The sequence below is a fragment of the Silurus meridionalis genome, chromosome 15 (assembly GCF_014805685.1).
Source record: "Silurus meridionalis isolate SWU-2019-XX chromosome 15, ASM1480568v1, whole genome shotgun sequence".
Taxonomy (NCBI): Eukaryota; Metazoa; Chordata; class Actinopteri; order Siluriformes; family Siluridae; genus Silurus; species Silurus meridionalis.
Window position 1 is genome coordinate 5,388,348 of NC_060898.1, and position 18,594 is coordinate 5,406,941.

The 18,594-nt window shown below is 38.4% G+C and overlaps 1 protein-coding gene across 1 annotated transcript; it reads left to right on the top strand.

Annotated features, from left to right (window-relative positions):
- Positions 1-39: 39 nt before the first annotated feature.
- si:ch211-282j22.3 (ER degradation-enhancing alpha-mannosidase-like protein 3) lies at positions 40-15,888 on the top strand. The gene is given in 21 exon segments (XM_046868355.1): positions 40-718; positions 5,072-5,117; positions 5,258-5,358; positions 5,548-5,587; positions 5,817-5,929; positions 6,063-6,216; positions 7,001-7,135; positions 7,273-7,378; positions 8,995-9,092; positions 9,195-9,320; positions 9,435-9,518; positions 9,654-9,737; positions 10,436-10,560; positions 10,760-10,827; positions 10,830-10,924; positions 11,124-11,278; positions 11,525-11,645; positions 11,756-11,932; positions 12,058-12,223; positions 12,829-13,020; positions 13,761-15,888. Coding segments are annotated over 21 exon segments (2,553 nt in total). The 5' UTR covers positions 40-569; the 3' UTR covers positions 13,979-15,888.
- The last annotated feature ends 2,706 nt before the right edge of the window (positions 15,889-18,594 follow it).

The window sequence follows — 18,594 nt, forward strand, 5'->3', positions numbered from 1 at the left end:
TTTTATTCCACTTCCGGTTTCCCGGAGAGTAAAGATGGCGCCCATGTAAATAAGTGATTGTGTGTAGACAGGCGGCGGGGAGTCGCTCGACTACAGTGAGATAGTTCACTGAAACATGGACACCTAATGAACGTAGACATGAAGTATTTCAGAAATTTTGCCCAGCTGAGGAAAAAGGAGTGGAATATTTAGCCGAAATGGACTTTTTTCACTTTTTGTGTCGGCTATGAAGGGTCACGTATTTAGCCTAGACAGACACCGGGTTAGCCAGCCAGCTAGCTAGGGTCAGAGAACCAACCGAAACTTCAACTAGCTGGCTTTTTAATTAGTTATATTTATATTCCATCTACTATTCATAATTAACAACTATTTTTTTAATACTTTAATATATTTGTATATGTTATGAACTATACAAACGAGCTTGTGTGTACTTCCCTGACTGAGGTTTCCTATAGGGCTTTAGGTATCTATTTAATGAAAGTGATTTAGAAGGTTCTGGAAATGATTAACAAAAAGTCGTTTCTCTTTATGTTTCATGGGAGTTGTTGTTATTATTAGAAAAAGTTTTAATGGATAAAATAGGCGTGAGAGGGATTTCTCAAAGATTCATCTGCCTGGTCATGGTTCTGCTGGCTGTTGCTCTGTTCACTGGCATTTTGTGTTCAGTTGATGCTAATGATGGCCAGGCCATGTCTGCTGAGGAAAAGTCTAAAATCAGGTACATTTGTTTTCTTATTTAGTAGATTTCAATTGAAAAAAATGTAAACTCAGGACCCATTCACCCACAGCAGTCTACAGGAAAGCGTCATTCACTGTCTGCTCCTGATGTGAATTAGGGCAGAGATCACTGTGAACACACTTGAATATGCTTCTATTGAGAGAAGATCTAGGTTTTAATCTGTTAGACGACGCTGTCTTTTTGTTCTTTGGAGAATTCGATTCGTGTGCCGATCTGATGTCACAGGGCGTCGTGTCCGGAACACGCCTGCAACGTTCAAGGCGAAGAAGTCCCTCATCCGAGAACACCACCGTTACTTGACCTTTAAACTCAAGGACAGATTTGGGGTCATCTTGGCCACGTCATTGTTTACATAGTGACGGTTTAACAACTTAACGTGGCCGCATACAGAGCGAACAAACAAAAACGCACACCTAGACATTTAATTTATAAGTTTCTATCAGTATTGAGTTTAGATCAGTTAATAAACAGATACTGTACTCTGGTAAATCGATGTCATTGGTTGTACTAATCGCTGATTCAAGAAGTCAGTACAAAATACATATATTTATGATTTGGTATCAGTATGGGTGTAATGCTGCGTTTGTGGTAGTGTTGTAACAGCGTTTAATAAGAGGAAAAGTTTTCAGCATGCAGCATACGTAACATTATGACCACATGCCTAATGTTGTGTTGATCCCACATTTTGCTGCTGAAACAGTTCCGACCTGTTGAGCTTTAACAGGTTCTTTAGCAATGTGAGCTACATGAGCTTGTCTGTTGGATCAGACAATGAGCCTGGGACACCCATGACCCTGTCGCCGGTTCACCACCGTTCCTTCTTTAGACCACTTTTGATAGATACTGATCACTGCAGACTGGGAATACCCCACATGAGCTGCAGTTTTGGCGCTGCACTTACCCAGTCGTCTAGACGTCGCAATTTGGTCCATCTCGCTCAAATCCTTGCGCTTGGCCATTTTTCCTGCTTCTAACACATCAACTTTGAGGACAAAATGATCACTTTCACCCTAATGCACTATATTTCCAAAAGTTTTGGGTCACCTGAACTTTCCTGCTATTTGTGTTTTTTTCAAACTGCTAACCCAAAGCTGAAAGCACTCAGTTGTACAGGACGTCTTTTAGATGCGCTGTAATAAAGTTTTGTATTCACTTGAACTTGGAAACCCAAATCTGTTCTAGCATGGTGATGCTCCTGTGCACAAAGTGAGCTCCTTGAAGATCTGGTTTACATGCTTTGGAGAGGAAGATCTGGAGTGGCCTGCTATAAAGCTCTGATCTCATCCCTACTGAACACCTTTGGGATGAATTGGAATGCTGACTGCACTCCAGACCTCCACACCTCACCTACATCACTACCTGCCTTTCGTAATTCTTTTCTGGCTGATGAACACAAATATCCATAAGCACACTCCAGAATCTAGTGGAACATCTTCCCAGAAGAGTGTGGGGATTTATAAGTGCAAATTAGGACTAAATGTGGAATGCAATGCTCAAAATGCCTGGTCATGTGTATAATCAAATGCCGCATTTCCTCTCGCACAGTTTTTGTCCTGTGCCAGCTCTTTAAAAGTTTTGTCTTTGTGTATCACAGAGAAAACAAAACTTGAGCAGAAAAGACAAAGCAGGCCGGTCATACAATGATTAATTAATGCAGAACGACTACAAAATGAGCTTTTGGACGCCGCTGAAGATCACAATAATATTCTGCTTAAGACGCAAATTCCAGGGTGGATTTGTTTTCCTTTACACTTCATTAATGCCAGTTCTGAGAATAGACATTGCACCGGTCTGTCTTGTTGAACAGTGTCATTTGCAACAGAGGTAAAGGAGTTAATGTATAAATGATACCTTATTAGCAACAGAGAGGTGAATGCTAATTAGAAATCAAGTATTATAGGTACCACAACATGTGTGATAAGAAAAGACAGATTTGTATTACGGCTGTTCCAACACAATGTATAATATGATCAAATGTAAAAAATCTACTAAGAATATATTCTTAAAATTTACATTTTCATGTGGATTTGAATGTTGTACTACTGGAGAATCCAACCACAACACATTACTTTCTTTTTCAACCAAATTTTCTTTGTTTTTTTTTTTGTTTTTTATTGGTACTCCAAGATGCCTTGTGTCTAACAGGGTCTAACTACACAGATCCCAGTTTTACTAGCTGGTATTCCTATTTTCCTATAGCATTCCTTCATTTGACAGTCTACCCATTCTGAGTGCAGGTTAGAAAAAAAGCTTTATGTTTGTCTGTGCTTTGAACAGTCTCAGCAGAGCATAGTGAAATCCACGCTCTTGTGTTTGTGGTTAAATGAAAGAAAAGGCTTGTTTTTTTTTTTTTTTTAGACACGAACGTTTAATTGCAGGTTAAATATGAAACCCAGTTACACTTGATTGCACTAGTATTTCCCTTCTTTTAGTATTTAAAATATCAAGTATCCTTTTTACTGACTAGCACTGTTTTTTGTTTTTTTTTGTAAATTAAAGTTGGTCAGTAAGTATAGTTTTATTTAATTATATATTTATATTTATATTATATATAAAACAAGTAGTGGGTCACTTGGTCATAAGTTTAGTACGTGATTTTTAAACATTGCGTTCCACATTTAGTCCCAATTTACTCTTACTGAACCCTCCACTGAACCACTGAACCCTCCACTCTTCTGGGAAGATGTTCCACTAGATTTTGGAGTGTGCTTATGGATATTTGTGTTCATCAGCCACAAGGGTATTAAAGGCAGGTAGTGATGTAGGTGAGGTGAGAAGGTCTGGGGTGCAGCGTTCCAATTCATCCAAAAGGTGTTCAGTAAGGATGAGATCAGAGCTTTATAGCAGGCCACTCAAGATCTTCCTCTTCAAAGCATGTCAACCAGATCTTCAAGGAGCTCACTTTGTGCACAGAGGCATTGCCATGCTGGAACAGGTTTGGGTTTCCAAGTTCAGGTGAATGCAAAATTTTATTACAGCGCATCTAAAGACGTCCTGTACAATTGAGTGCCTCCAGTTTTGTGGTAACAGTTTGGAAAAGAACCACATATAACAGGAAAGGTCAGGTGTCCTGATACTTCTGGGAATATAGCATATATAATGTATATGTGAGAGAGAAAAGATTCTGCACTTCTAGGTCCCTGTTGTTGTTCTTTCGGCTGTTCCCTTTAGGGGTCGCCAAAGCGGCTCATCCGTCTCCATACCCCCCTGTCCTCTACATCTGCCTCTTTCAAGCCAACTACCTGCATGTCTTCCCTCACCACATCCATAAACCTTCTCCTTGGCCTTCCTCTTTTCCTCCTTACTGGTGGATCCATCCTTAGCATCCTCCTATCAATATACCCCATGTCCCTCCTCTGCACATGTCCAAACCATCTCAATCTCGCCTCCCTCACCTCGTCTCCAAAACGTCCTACATGCTCTGTTTCACTTATTAACTCATTTCTAATCCTGTCCATCGTCGTCATTCCCAACGAAAACCTCAACATCTTCAGCTCTGCTACCTCCAGCTCCACCTCCTGTCTTTTACTCAATGCCACTGTCTCTATCTATCACAAATCACTCCTGCTATCACTCTTCTCCACCCACTCCACCCTGCCTGCACTCTTTTCTGCACTTCTCTAACACACTTTTCATTACTTTGCACTGTTGAACCTAGGTACTTACACTCATCCACCTTCACCTCCTCTTCTTCCTGCAACCGCACCCCTCCACTGCCTTTCCTCTCATTCACACACATGTACTCTGTTTTACTCCTACATACTTTCATTTCCCTTCCCTTCCCTTTCAGCGTGTACCTCCACCTCTCCAGACTCTTCTTAACCTGCTCCTTACTCTCACCACAAATCACAATATCATCCACTACTCTTTCCTATAACTTCATGGTGTAACTGACCAACTTTATTTTACTTCTAGGTCACTATTCAACCTTTTTATTTTTTTATTTATTTTTTTAAAATAAAGGTCAAAAAAAGAAACTTCACTGTAAATATTTTAGCAATTCTACATTTCACGCAAGTTAGTGTGCTGATATTTTGTAATGCAAAACATGGGTCATAGAATTATAGAGTAAAACATTGCAGTCTCCTTTTAAAGGGATTGTTTGGTTAAATACACGGCTTCTCTACTGTTTTGCATAGCATTTGCATTGTCTGTGTTGTGTAGCACAACTTGTGATTTACACACACGCTCTGATTAAACCACAAGCACCTGTGCATATTTTGACTACAAAATAAACTGTTTTTCAATGTTTCCAAATGATTAATACTGAAGACTTATAGTATTAGTTTACATAATGTCTTGCTAATGCAATCTATTGTTTTTGCATTTTAGGGAACAAATTCTGGAGATGTTTGATCATGCTTATGGCAGTTACATGGTAAGTAATAGTGAAATTGTTTTTCTTTGCAATGCACATGATCCGCTTCTTCGCATGTGACTGCTCCCGTGTGACCTTTAGTTGTTATTGTAGTATTCACATCGGTTGCTTGATTTTGTTTTCCTCTCTCCCTGCTTAAGAAATATGCATACCCAGCTGACGAGCTGATGCCGCTAAGCTGCAAAGGGAGGGTTCGAGGGCTGGAGCCAAATCGCGGAGACATCGATGACTCTCTGGGAAAGTGGGTTTTACGTCCTGTCATTCTTGTGTAGTGCTAAAAGTTCTGATAATACACTGGGTCAAACAATATTATTAATACAGTGAATAACTAGAGAGAATAGTAGCATTAAATCTCTAGCTGTAGTTTTTATTCCAACTACTGATTAATTAGTTGTGTGGGGTTTTTCGTTTTCTTTTTTCTCCTTTTCAGGTTTTCTCTGACACTGATTGACACTTTAGACACCCTAGCAGTGAGTATTTTTCATTTATTCTAATTTACCTGCAAAAATGGACAGGTTGCCACTAGCAATCGAGATCAATGAGACACGAGTACAATTCTGTGCCCATTTTATGATTATAGTGCTACAAAGAAAACTGCTACGCTTCAGTTATACGCTTGCACAACATCGTTTTCTATAGATTTTTATTATTTTTTTTGCCTCTTGTGGAATATTTTATTCTGTGCTTTATTTTAAACAGCTGTTGAACAGGATGGAGGAGTTCGAAGAGGCCGTAAAGAAAACCATTACAGATGTCAGCCTGGACAATGATGTGGTGGTGTCTGTTTTCGAGACCAATATACGTGTGCTGGGGTACGAGTATACAGTACCATCTATTTAGAGTTATGTGTTGTTTGAGGCTTCAGAGGGGGAGTTTCTAGGATGCATGAATCTTCTACATGCCTAAACCCATTCCCTATGGTTCTGGTTTTTTTTTTCTTTTCAGAGGACTGTTGGGGGCGCACACGATGGCTGACATGCTAAAGCAGCGAGGAGAGAGGATGCAGTGGTACAGAGATGAGCTGCTGCACATGGCCAAAGACCTTGGCTACCGTTTACTGCCTGCCTTTAACACCACCAGTGGCCTTCCATACCCAAGAGTAATAAGCGGTCTCTTTAAATGATTTGTCAAACTGCTTTATAATTAGGGGTTGCGAGGGGCTGAAGATTTCCGGGAAACTTTTTTTGGTAACTTCATCTGGGGAATTTTGGAAATATTTCAAGTTGAAAGCTTACTAGGAATTTATTGGAAATAATTATAAATTTTGGGAAATGTTAATAATCTTAATACAAAATAAATCATATACAAAAGCATAAACATTTTGTCTGGTCATGGGTGATGCATGATCTAACAAAAGACTATTTTCACTTTCATTGTTAGTATGATTTTGTTGCACAATAGCTTACACACAGCACAAGGAAGTTTTAAACATAAATTTATGTAACTATGTGAATACACTGCCAAGATTGACTTTTTTTTTTTTTTTTTAATGTTATGTTAAGGAGGAATGCACAGTGCCTGTAGGGGGTGTGGCCTCAGCAGCCCTGCACTAATTGTGCTTTGTGCATGTGCTTTGATGAATGTCCAGAATAGAAATTCAACTAAAATTAAATTACCCAAGATTATCCTGCGACTACATTTCAGTTCCCTGTTATAGGCTAATCTGCAATTATGTAAATAATTAATTTATCCATATTAAGTCCCATGAGAGGTTTCCTGGAATTTTGCAACCCTACTCATAATACATTAGGACTTAAAATTGTTCCTAGGTATTATTTTTTATTATAAAATCAACTATTCTCAATTCCTTTGTGTAATCCTAATGTGATAAAGCAGATGTTTTTTACCCATTTTTTGTGTGTGTGTGCAATTTTCCCCTACAGGTGAACTTGCGGTACGGAGTCCTGAACCCTCTGTCCCGCACAGGCACCGAGACGGACACCTGCACAGCTTGTGCCGGGACCATGATCTTAGAGTTTGCTGCACTAAGCCGACTCTCGGGGGAATATGTGTTCGAGGTGCTGTCAATACTGTCTCTCATGTCACTATGGGCTAAGTTCATTTAAACCAGTTTCCAGTTTTTTTTTTTTTTTTTTTTTAACACACATCTCTGTCTTGACATTGTGACATTAAACTTGTTTTCTATCCTCATCAGGAACATGCACGGAAAGCTCTGGATGTCCTCTGGGATAAGAGGCAGAGCGGAAGTAACCTTGTGGGCACGGTCATCAACATCCATAATGGAGACTGGGTCCGACGGGGTGAGCCTACATGTTTTATAAGGTTTATTAGACTGTCATACATTCATGCTCATGACGATCTTGGGATTCAATATTTAGATCGATTGACATCCCTAATAATAATATATATTAATTTATGAAGCAGAGCGAGAGAACACTACAGTGTGCTATAAACAAAACTTCACAGCAATTTAAATCCTTATATTTTTTCTTAATCTATATTAAGCAAAACTTTCATATGTTGGCATGATATATTATTGCTGGGCTAGAAAAGGGATTTTTATTTTGTCTGCTAGGGCTGAGCAATATGGCAAAATAAAATCTTGATTTATTTATATACAATTTTTATTTTTCAATTAATCAATAAATTTCAAGTAATTCACTTCACACCATTATTCAAGAAACATTTTCTTTTTCAACAACTTGCAAAATCATCTGGTTAAAGAACTTGTGTGGTGCACTTTAAACGAAAGAAGACGAGGTCATGCATGAAATATGAATTCAATTATTGTAGTAACAAAACTAGTATTAATGCAATAATGTTTTGTAAAACAAAAATATATAATAAAATTCTCTCAGTATTTCTGCAACATTTTTCACATTTTTGGTGTACAGTTCGAAATATTTGTGGCTCAGCGGTTTTTCTTAGATCAATGATGTGCAGAATTTTATGAATCCTTGTATTATTATTTATTTGGGGACCATGTCCTTTGTGATATGAAACATTACCACATTTGACTTTTTTTAGTCATTTGTTTTTGTATTTCACAGTTTACAGGTTTGTCCAATTGCTGACCTCTTAAATCCAAACTGTGATTCTTCAATGAAAACATTACATTCAATTTAATCAATAAAATTGGGAAAATTGCTCAGCCCTGTTGTTCAGTTTGGATACTCAGTGGTAGCACATTGTTTTATTGCCTTCTCAGTTGTATGGTAGATCCAACTTATGCCAGATGCACACTGTTCCGTTTTGTCCTCGATTTTCGTCGTCTGAGACCTATTTTGAAAATCCTAAAAGATTCCTATAACCCTAGGCTAAAGTCTGTAGTTTTAGATCACTGGTTTGACATGTTCACCGACAGCCGATTAATGGCCATTACGATCATTTTTTCCTTCTGATGAAATCCTGGCAGTGTCAGAAGATTTCAGCCACTTTCCTGCAGTGGGACTACGACGACCGCCAAACCAAGCACCAATAGTCGAGCCGAGCCTGGTGACGCAATTAGCGCAACAATTTCAAACCACCTCAGGGAAAATGTGTAAACGAGTCAGGTGGGCAGTACAGCAAGAAGAGAAAAGTTTTGAGTTATGAAGGAAAAAAAAGTGTTTATGATATTATTTTTTAAATTATTTTATTATTATTAAAAGGCATGTCCTGAACAAAATGAACGTTACAGATTTGTTTGCTAGCTACTATTAGTGAGAGAATGTGGGGCTGAACGTGTACCAGATTGATGTAAAACTGAGATCCTACAGTGTGACATAGGGATCAAGATGGTACAGTCTAACAAGCAACAATCGCAAAGGATTACTAAAAATCGGCCAGTGTGTCATTTGTGTGGAATGTGCATGAGCTGGTAATGGAGAATTTCAAAGCACTCAATCTTTTTTGTTGTGTTTTTCTCTCTATGTAGATAGTGGTGTTGGAGCTGGAATCGACTCGTACTATGAATACTTGATGAAGGCGTATATTCTGCTGGGAGACAACGTGTACCTCGAGAGGTTTAACACTGTAGGTATCGCATTATAACACTTCAGTCTAGATTGCATTTTAAAGAGAATGTAATTCGAGTAAAGCTGTGTGTGTTTGGGTTTTTGTGTGTTTGTGTAATAGCACTACAGTGCCATAATGAAGTACATTAGCCAGCCACCTCTGCTGCTCAGCGTGCACATGCACAACCCTACAGTGAACGTGCGCAGCTGGATGGACTCATTACTGGCCTTCTTCCCTGGACTGCAGGTCAGCAGGTTTACTGAAAGGCATATTATTCAACTCTGATTATTCAACTGGTGTTTATAACTGTGTGTATGCTTGAATGGGTTTTTTTTTTTTTTTTTTTTTTTTTGCACCCAGGTTCTAAGGGGAGATCTGAAGCCTGCTATAGAGACCCATGAGATGCTTTATCAAGTCACCAAACAGCACAAGTTTCTTCCTGAGGTATCTAAATGCTAGTTCATTTAGCACACCCCGGTGTTGGTTCCAGTGCACGTACACAGATTATGTAGTAGGGTAAAGTGTGTTGGCTTGCAGCAGATATAATAGCCTTTAAATGACGCTGCTCTCCTTTAACAGGCTTTCACCACTGAGTTCAGGGTTCACTGGGGTCAACACCCTCTGCGGCCAGAGTTTGCCGAGAGCACTTACTTTCTGTACAAGGTAATGAAATGTGTTGGTTTATTAAAGGTGTACATTTTACAGGCATTGTGTATTTATGTTCATTTGGATTTTAATGGATTTGCAGGGCATCAGGAATTCAGTTAAAAGTGCATTAAAGCATTATACATTTTGTCCTTATACGTTGTGTAATTAAAAAGCCATAAACATTAAACACTAGGGATGTGCATCGCTGTAAGTGAGGCCAATGCAATTCACATCTCGATGCATAGCCAACGATACATTAGAGATGCACATGAAGCAATTGCGATCCCATCGGATTCCCCCTATTATGATGCAGTTCAATCCGATTTCAATTTGATGCAATGCAGTGGAAAAAATATGATGTAATTCAATATATTGCAGATAGTTCGCTTTTATTTCTTTGGTTCAGACAGACAGCAAATCATAAATTAACTTAAGTGCCTTCCGACTTCTAACGCATGGTCCCATTTTACAAATGGGCCTTTGAAGTGCAGTAAAGAAAAAAAATATAAAATAACACCAGATGTACTTTTTCTGTTCTGTCTCCAGTAAGATACAGCTCTACCTCTGCCATAATCTATATTCTATGTTACTCTAAGGACATGCCTGAGTCTCCGGACGTTTTGTGATGCATCATATTCGTATTGGTGTATACATTTAACATCATTGTCATCTACGCTGAATAGCTTATTAATATTTACATTTTTTACCCTCAGGCTACAGGTGACCCGTATTACCTCAAAGTGGGCCAGTCTATAGTTGAGAAGCTTAATACTCACGCACGGGTCCCCTGTGGCTTTGCTGCAGTCCAGGATGTTCGGACGGGGACACATGAAGACAGGTGAGGAGACACACTCTCAGATTAGTGTAATTATTATGACACCTGTGGTTTACATTTGTAACTAGCACATATTTGAACACAACAGGAATTGGTTAATTATGCTGCATTGCTTGTACTTGTAGCTACATGTTGTAAACTCTAACCTGCATATTACACTGGATTTTTTGTGATTGATCGTGGGACTGCTTTGTATTTCTAGGATGGACTCCTTCTTCCTAGCTGAGATGTTCAAGTACCTCTATTTGCTCTTCTCGGAGAAAAGTCATTTGCCTTTGATATTGATGAATATATCTTTACCACCGAGGCCCATCTGCTTCCAGTCTCTCTGTCTAATGCACAGACTCCCTGTAAAGGCAACAGCACGGTAAAAAAAAGGCAAAATCATTTATAGCTGAGCACAAATTAGACAATTTATTTTTTGTCTGAGGTTTGCTTTTCTCTTGAATCCTATTTTAGCTAAACTACCACAACCGGCATATAAATAATAATGAAGAATGGTAACTCTTCTATCTACCTCTGAGTGGTTGTAGTAGCCTGATGTGATGTAATGTTTGTGTGTTCAGGGCTTTTACACTTCTCCTGAGGAAGACATGTTTACATATGCTTGCCCTAGCACTCAGACCCTGTTCCCTAATAACCCTTCCTTTGCCAAGACCATCAGGGACCGTTACAAATACCTCACTGGGGTTGGCAGGCCACCCCACACCTCAATTGTCAAGTAAGTCATTCATAATTTTTTTTTCACCCCTTGCTTACTAATGCCTTTGTTTCTACATGCAAATTCCAAAAAAAGATGCATGCCTAAACAATATTATACCACAAAAATGCAAATATGTCTGCTGTATCTGCTCAGTCAGAAAATCTTTCCTTGCAATAAGTTAATCATTAATAAAAGTGCACATGATAAAAACTAACTGGAACAAGTAAGAGACTGATTTTGAATCCCCTTTCAATGCATGCTCAGGGGGATTGAGCTGCCTCTTCATGACACTGGAATCGAGCCAGTTGAGTTCCTGAAGAGCATGGGCATCTCTCTGACCCCTCTTGCAGAAATGGCCGCAGCCAGCGGTGGCATAGTGACCCAGGTAGGTTCTCTCACTTTCTTGACTTATTTGTTGCTTTGCTCACTTTCCTTAATGACTTAATGCTTTAATTTATACTGTTTCCATGCATCTATTCTCTCTGTGGTGTTAAGGACATGCAGAAAGGTGTGTTTAGAGTGAAGCTGGTAGCTGAGGTCAGCCATACACGAGAAGAAGAGGAGGTGGTGCCACTTATCGTGCAGCTCATCTCCCCTCCCTTTCTGGGAAGAACAGTCCTGACAGCAGGACCGGCAAAATTTGGAATGGACCTTACCAAGCAGGAGCATGGGGTGCGCAGAAGCATGGGGGTTGTTCAGAGTTCAGTGGGATTGTTTGCAAGTATTTTTGATACATTAAAATCGCTATCTTTCCCGTCCCTCTTCTCTTTTTTTTTTGTTTTGTCTCAAACATTTAGGTCAAGGGTACTATTGTAAAGAGCATTCCATACACAGCATGTGGACACATAGAGAATGCAGTGGAGCTGCAGGGCCATATCGCTGTAGCTCTGAGAGGGGACTGCATGTTTGCTGCTAAAGCGCGAAGATTACAGCAAGCAGGGGCCATTGGCATCATCTTTATAGGTGAGTGCTGATACTTATATAATTCAGTGGTTAATTATAGATTATAGGGAGGTGGTATTATACAGGGTTTTTAAAAAAGAATGAACCGATTTCATTACGCAATATTTTATTAAGGAAAAGTCACACAAAACTCCAGCCAAGTCACAAGTATTATACTTACAATCAACTTGGATAATTTCTCTTTCAAATGGTCACTGACTCATTCCATGATGATGCTTGAGAACTTGATATCGGTTCATTCCTTTTGAAGCCCTGTATAATTATATCGAGATGGTAGCTCAGAAATTGGACTTCGGATCAGAATCGATCGGCTCTGGCCTATTTCTGGCTTTTTTAAATTTTTTATTATCAATCGACATCAGCCGATTGTGCTGCAAGTCAGGTCGATTATTAGGCAGGCACATCTGACACACCAAACAATGCGTGCGCGTTCTGCTCTTGCATAAGAGAACATAACTCTCCCCTACCAGCAGGTGGCAGTAGTCTATGCGCCATCCAAACAACGAAACCGGAAGAGATAGGACTTTATTTATAAACAGCATATTCTGTTAACGATACTTATTCTTTCCTTTAAACTCGCACACTGTTGTTATTCCCAATCTCAGACCAGGGAGAGGACAGCAGCAGTGCTGAAACCCCTCTGTTCCAGATGGTGGGAGACGGGGAGAGTACAGAGGACATCACTGTGCCCCTGGTCTTCCTGTTCAGCCAAGAAGGGGCCATTCTGACTGCCGCCCTACAGGAGCACCATAACGTAGATGTCCTGCTTTTGCCTAAGGAGAAACAGCTGGGAAAGGGTATTGAACATTATTGTTTGTAGTTGGGAATTTTTACAAACGTTAATGGACCAGTCGTTAACCAGTTCAGTTTTTATTATAGTGAAGACAAAAACTGATTGAGGTCATCACTTTAATTTTAGTGCTGATAAACAGTACAGTAAAGAATGCATTTAAAAAAAACTTTATACATTATTACTTTACTATACTTTACTTAAGTAGCTTTTTGTGTGTCTGTACTTTATTGCAGTATTTTAATTTGAGGAAACTTTAACACTACTCAAGTCAAATATTAGTCGTTTCTTTTCATTTAGAAGAGGATAAAAACTGCTCAAATACGCAGCACTCCACCAATCAGGGAAGAGCGTTTTGAACTTGTTTTGATTGCTGCTTGGTGGTATCTATTTAGCACAAACATACAGTTCAGCATCAGTTCAACAGTAAGTAGTTGAAAAGAAGGTTTTGGGTTCATGATAATTTTAATAGATACCATGCAGTGTTGACTCATTAATATTATTCTATTAATAGAATGCTGTTGCTAATAGTAACAGTCTTTTTGCAAAAATGATAATCAAAACATTATAGCTATAATAAAGCCTAGAAATTTTGGATAGTTAAGTACATTTGAAGGCAAATACTTTTTGCACAATGAACTGATCCATCAAAAGTCCCATGTACTAATGTGGACAATCATTGTTTGAACTGAGACTGGAATTGTCTATTGTCTTAATGAAACACTGTCTCTTCCCTTCTTTGCACAGAAAAAACTGAGAAACTAAACATCAAGTTTCGTCTGGCCAAAGAGAACGAGCACGAGGAGACCACAGGAGAGAGAAATACCATCCGACTGGTGTTGGAAGGCAAAATGGAGCCTGAGGTTGAAGCTGAGCATGATGCAGAGTCTCAATCCCAGTGCACTGTTCTCTCAACTGCGGAAAACGAGGAGTCCTGCAGTCCAGAGCAAAAAAGTGGCCCATGATGCTGGGATCGAGATATAACCTCTGCCTCCTGGTTCACGTTTGGGCTGCTGCTAGACTGCAGCTGATCAAGAATCGGAGAGCGTGGCAACACCCGGTCCCAAACGATCAAGCTCTGTATACCCAGAGTCTCACCTAGTCTGGACCGGTTTCTCCTCTCCTGTAACAAAGAATAATGTTGGCTCGTGTAATTTGTAGTTCATGGGTGGTATAAAGAAACTAGGAGAGGTATGCGAAGCTGTAGAGCGATTGACGGGTGAAAAGACTAGTGGTTATGAGGTGCACAGTGGGCAGTTAGCTGCAGGACACACTCAGGCCAAGACATACATAGTTGCATTTATTAATTTTTGTCACTCACATATATTTTTATTTATTTAATTTCTTTTTTTTTTTTTTATATAAAGGTATCATGGGAACAGTGATGGTTTATTTTTTATTTTTTTGGTTGTTGTTTACATGGGCATTTGAAGCCATGTCATGACACTTATGACCAAAACTACAAATATCGGTGTTGAAAACATTGGAAACACAGCGGTTACACGGGGGACGAATGGGCAGGCGACCTCGTTTAAATCTTTTAATACTGAAATCAGGGAAAAATCAAAGTGCTAAGACTTGAACATGTGCATGTTCGTATGCATGCATAACACGGGGTGTGTGAAAACGTTAATGTTCTTACACTATGGACTGCTCTTGTCTTGTGTGTGGTTGTCAATCATTCATGTACCACCGGTGCATTCAGTAAAAGGTGATCGAAGTTTTTTTTTTTTTTATCGGGTTTTATAGCAATTCAGTTTTACTTGATTCTCTTCCAGCGTTACCCCTTCCCTGGTTTACTTCCATTCTCTTTCGTTTTATGTCCTTAAATTAAACACTAAATTGACTTAACATTGTTGAGAGCGAGATTAAAGATACACTTGCATAAAATTGTTTACTTACAATGGTCCAGGATTGCAACTAACATGGCTGAATTGTTATGAGTTATGTTTTAAATATTTTTGGCTGAAAATTATACTTTTAAAGGGCTTTGCTTTATAGTGCTGCTTTGTGATGTCATGTTTAACTATCATTGTGAATTCTGAACATATGGAATGCATCAGTTTTCAATCACAGTTTTTTTTTTTTTTTTTTTTTTAAACAACGAACCATGTTTTCAGTTCAGTAATCAGACCAGAGATGGTAAACATCTCTCTCTTATCAGATATTATGTCTGTAAGCCCTCTCTGGTGTCATAAACAAAACTACATCCTTTTTTTTTCTCCTTCCATACACTAATCTGCTTTGCCTCAAGTATTTATTTCGCTTCTGCAGAACGCTCATGTTAAGCTCGTTCATGACCTTCGGTCTTGAGGATCTACGGGAGTAGATCAGATGTTCAGACGCCGTTTTAATTGAACAGAGAGTGTTCCTGCATCAGCTGGGTGGGATTGTGTGTACACACGTATGTGTCTTTTGTGGTGGAGAAAGCCTGTGTAAATCTGAAAGCAGAATACGATCATATGGAGGTAATATTGTAACTGTAATGAAGCAAAGCAGAAACTGTATAATGCACATTGAGATCGTTTTTTTTTTTTTTTTTTTTTGCCATTTTTGTTTCCTGCCTACCTGAGAATACAATAAAGTGCTCAATGAACACTTACTCCTCAAATCTGATGCATAACTTGAGATTTCTTTTCTTTAATATACATTTCAGGGGGTTTTATTATATGTAGGAATGCTGGTTTTAAAGGCAAGGTGAGATGCCAGTATGTGTCTAATAAATGAGAGACTGTTTTTAATCTTTATTCTGTCTAGTCACTGATGTAATTAGTATGTTAATGTATAGAAAATTGTGTTTTTAAATGAAATTATTGTTAATTTGTAAACGGTGGGATAAAGGAAATCAGATGAATAAAAATATAAATTGATAATTTTTTGATTTAATTAAAACTGATTTATTGCCCTATTTCTCTCTTAAATTAAAGAAATTAAATGTCAGTTTAGATTAACATAATGGTGTGTCAGGCTTTAAATCTAAGTTACTTCAACTAGAGTGAGATGGGAGTGGATTTGTATGAAGATCTGGCAGAGCAAGTATAAGGGAATTATTGTGTGGTTTATAGAAAATGAGAGAAATTCTGTTTCTTGTAATAATAATATTGGTTGTTTAGGAACTTATTTGAAGTAGGCATAATGTTGAATCTTGCGAAAACCTGAGATAATATCTTTGTCCTTTCTTTAGGGAATTGAACCTGGATTTTGAAGTATAAATTTGAAATGCATATTTAAGGTTGATCCAGTTATTGCAAAGTTTAACACTTTAAATGTAGCCAGAAATTTGATCTATAGTTGGGTCTTACACGTGTTGATCTCAAACTCAAATATAAAAAAAATGTTTTTATATATATATATATAATGTATGAAACCAAAATCCCACAATCGATGAGGTTTCCCAGTATTTACACAGCCATTCATTGCCTAATGCTGTCAATGCTCCAGCAGATAGACACTAAAACTGATTCTACAAGCCAAATATCTGAAAGCCATTTCTTCAGCTACCACAGGAAAGTCTCAACTCACTAAACAATACACAAAGCAAGTGTTTTTGACATATTAGACTTTAACCTCTTGTGTAAAACTCTAAATACCCCACACTTCTACATGAGAGAAGTACTCGTCCACACCAACCAGAACCCTTGGATGATTCAATAAGATCTGAGGTGTATTTGTACAGATTGGCATCCCAGTAATGAGGAGCATCTCCAATGCAAAGAGGAAGAGAATGGCAACGGGTACCAATGTATAATGAACTATGAGCTACTTTGTTTGACCATGATCTTATGGGTTGGATGTCAATAAGAGAAGCTGGAGGAAAGACAACACAATTTCCATAGATTCAGGGTAGAATCAAATAATCCAGACATTTAGGTAAGTTAATGATGTTTGCTGTAGGCTAGAAAGTGAGTATTTTTTACCATTGTATCATGCGCTGCATGTATGTATCACAATCTTTTGCATCAGCATAAAAGTTGTTTAACATATTTGCATCGGTAAAAACTTTATATATAATTATTAGTAGATGTGCTATACTTTTATTTAGAAAGTGCCCAATTATTTGTGACCAATATTTTAGATTGATTTCTTCTCGCTAAACTGTTTTTCAAGCATGTATCACTACAGAGACCAAGCCATGTCCTAAGTCACCTAGAATGTAGATTAACATGGCAGAGGTAGAGCTGCATCTTCCTGAAGACAACAGGAAAAGAACATCTGCATTAATTTAACATTTTTTTCCTCGTTTTTTGCACTACAAAGGCCTTGTTTGTAAAGGGCCATGTTTTAATGCTTTGCTGTAGAAAGAACATCACTTATAATCTTATACTCCAGTACTCATGTTAGTTCTCACTCTCCAGTGTTCTGTATTGTTGAAAGATTTGTGATTAAACTCTTGATGTCACCCAGATATGGATGGGTTTCCCTTTTGAGTCTGGTTCCTTTCAAGGTTTCTTCCTCATAACATCTAAGGAAGTTTTTCCTTGCCACAGTCACCATGGCTGCTCATTAGAAATAAATGCACACCAATCAAGCTGCTTTGAGACCATGTCTGTTGTGAAAAGCGCTATAGAAATAAACTTGACTTGACTTGCTGTCTGTCTGAACCAAAGAAATAAAAGCAGACTATTTGTACCATATTGAATTGCATTGTGCTGAATCAAATCGAAATCACCAGACCGTAATAGGGTGAATCAAATCCGTAGCTGCTTTATTTGTTTTTTTTAAGTATCGAGATGCGAATCACATTGGTGTCTGTTATGGAGATGCACGTCCCTAATGTATAATTAGTGATAAAGATGTTGGGAGTTTGGATCAGACGGTTATGACTTCAATTCCCAGCACCACCAAGCGACCAGCACTGGGGCTTCGAGAAAATGCTGTAAATGTAAGAACGATGTGCTTGCAAGAAATTCAAACAAGAATATAGTGTTCTAATAATAATAATGTTTATTTGTACAGATTGGCATCCCAGTAATGAGGAGCATCTCCAATGCAAAGAGGAAGAGAATGGCAACGGTACCAATGTATAATGAACTATGAGCTACTTTGTTTGACCATGATCTTATGGGTTGGATGTCAATAAGAGAAGCTGGAGGAAAGACAACACAATTTCCATAGATTCAGGGTAGAATCAAATAATCCAGACATTTAGGTAAGTTAATGATGTTTGCTGTAGGCTAGAAAGTGAGTATTTTTTACCATTGTATCATGCGCTGCATGTATGTATCACAATCTTTTGGACCCATGAGATTACAGTAGTGCATCAGCATAAAAGTTGTTTAACATATTTGCATCGGTAAAAACTTTATATATAATTATTAGTAGATGTGCTATACTTTTATTTAGAAAGTGCCCAATTATTTGTGACCAATATTTTAGATTGATTTCTTCTCGCTAAACTGTTTTTCAAGCATGTATCTCTACAGAGACCAAGCCATGTCCTAAGTCACCTAGAATGTAGATTAACATGGCAGAGGTAGAGCTGCATCTTCCTGAAGACAACAGGAAAAGAACATCTGCATTAATTTAACATTTTTTTCCTCTTGTTTTTTGCACTACAAAGGCCTTGTTTGTAAAGGGCCAT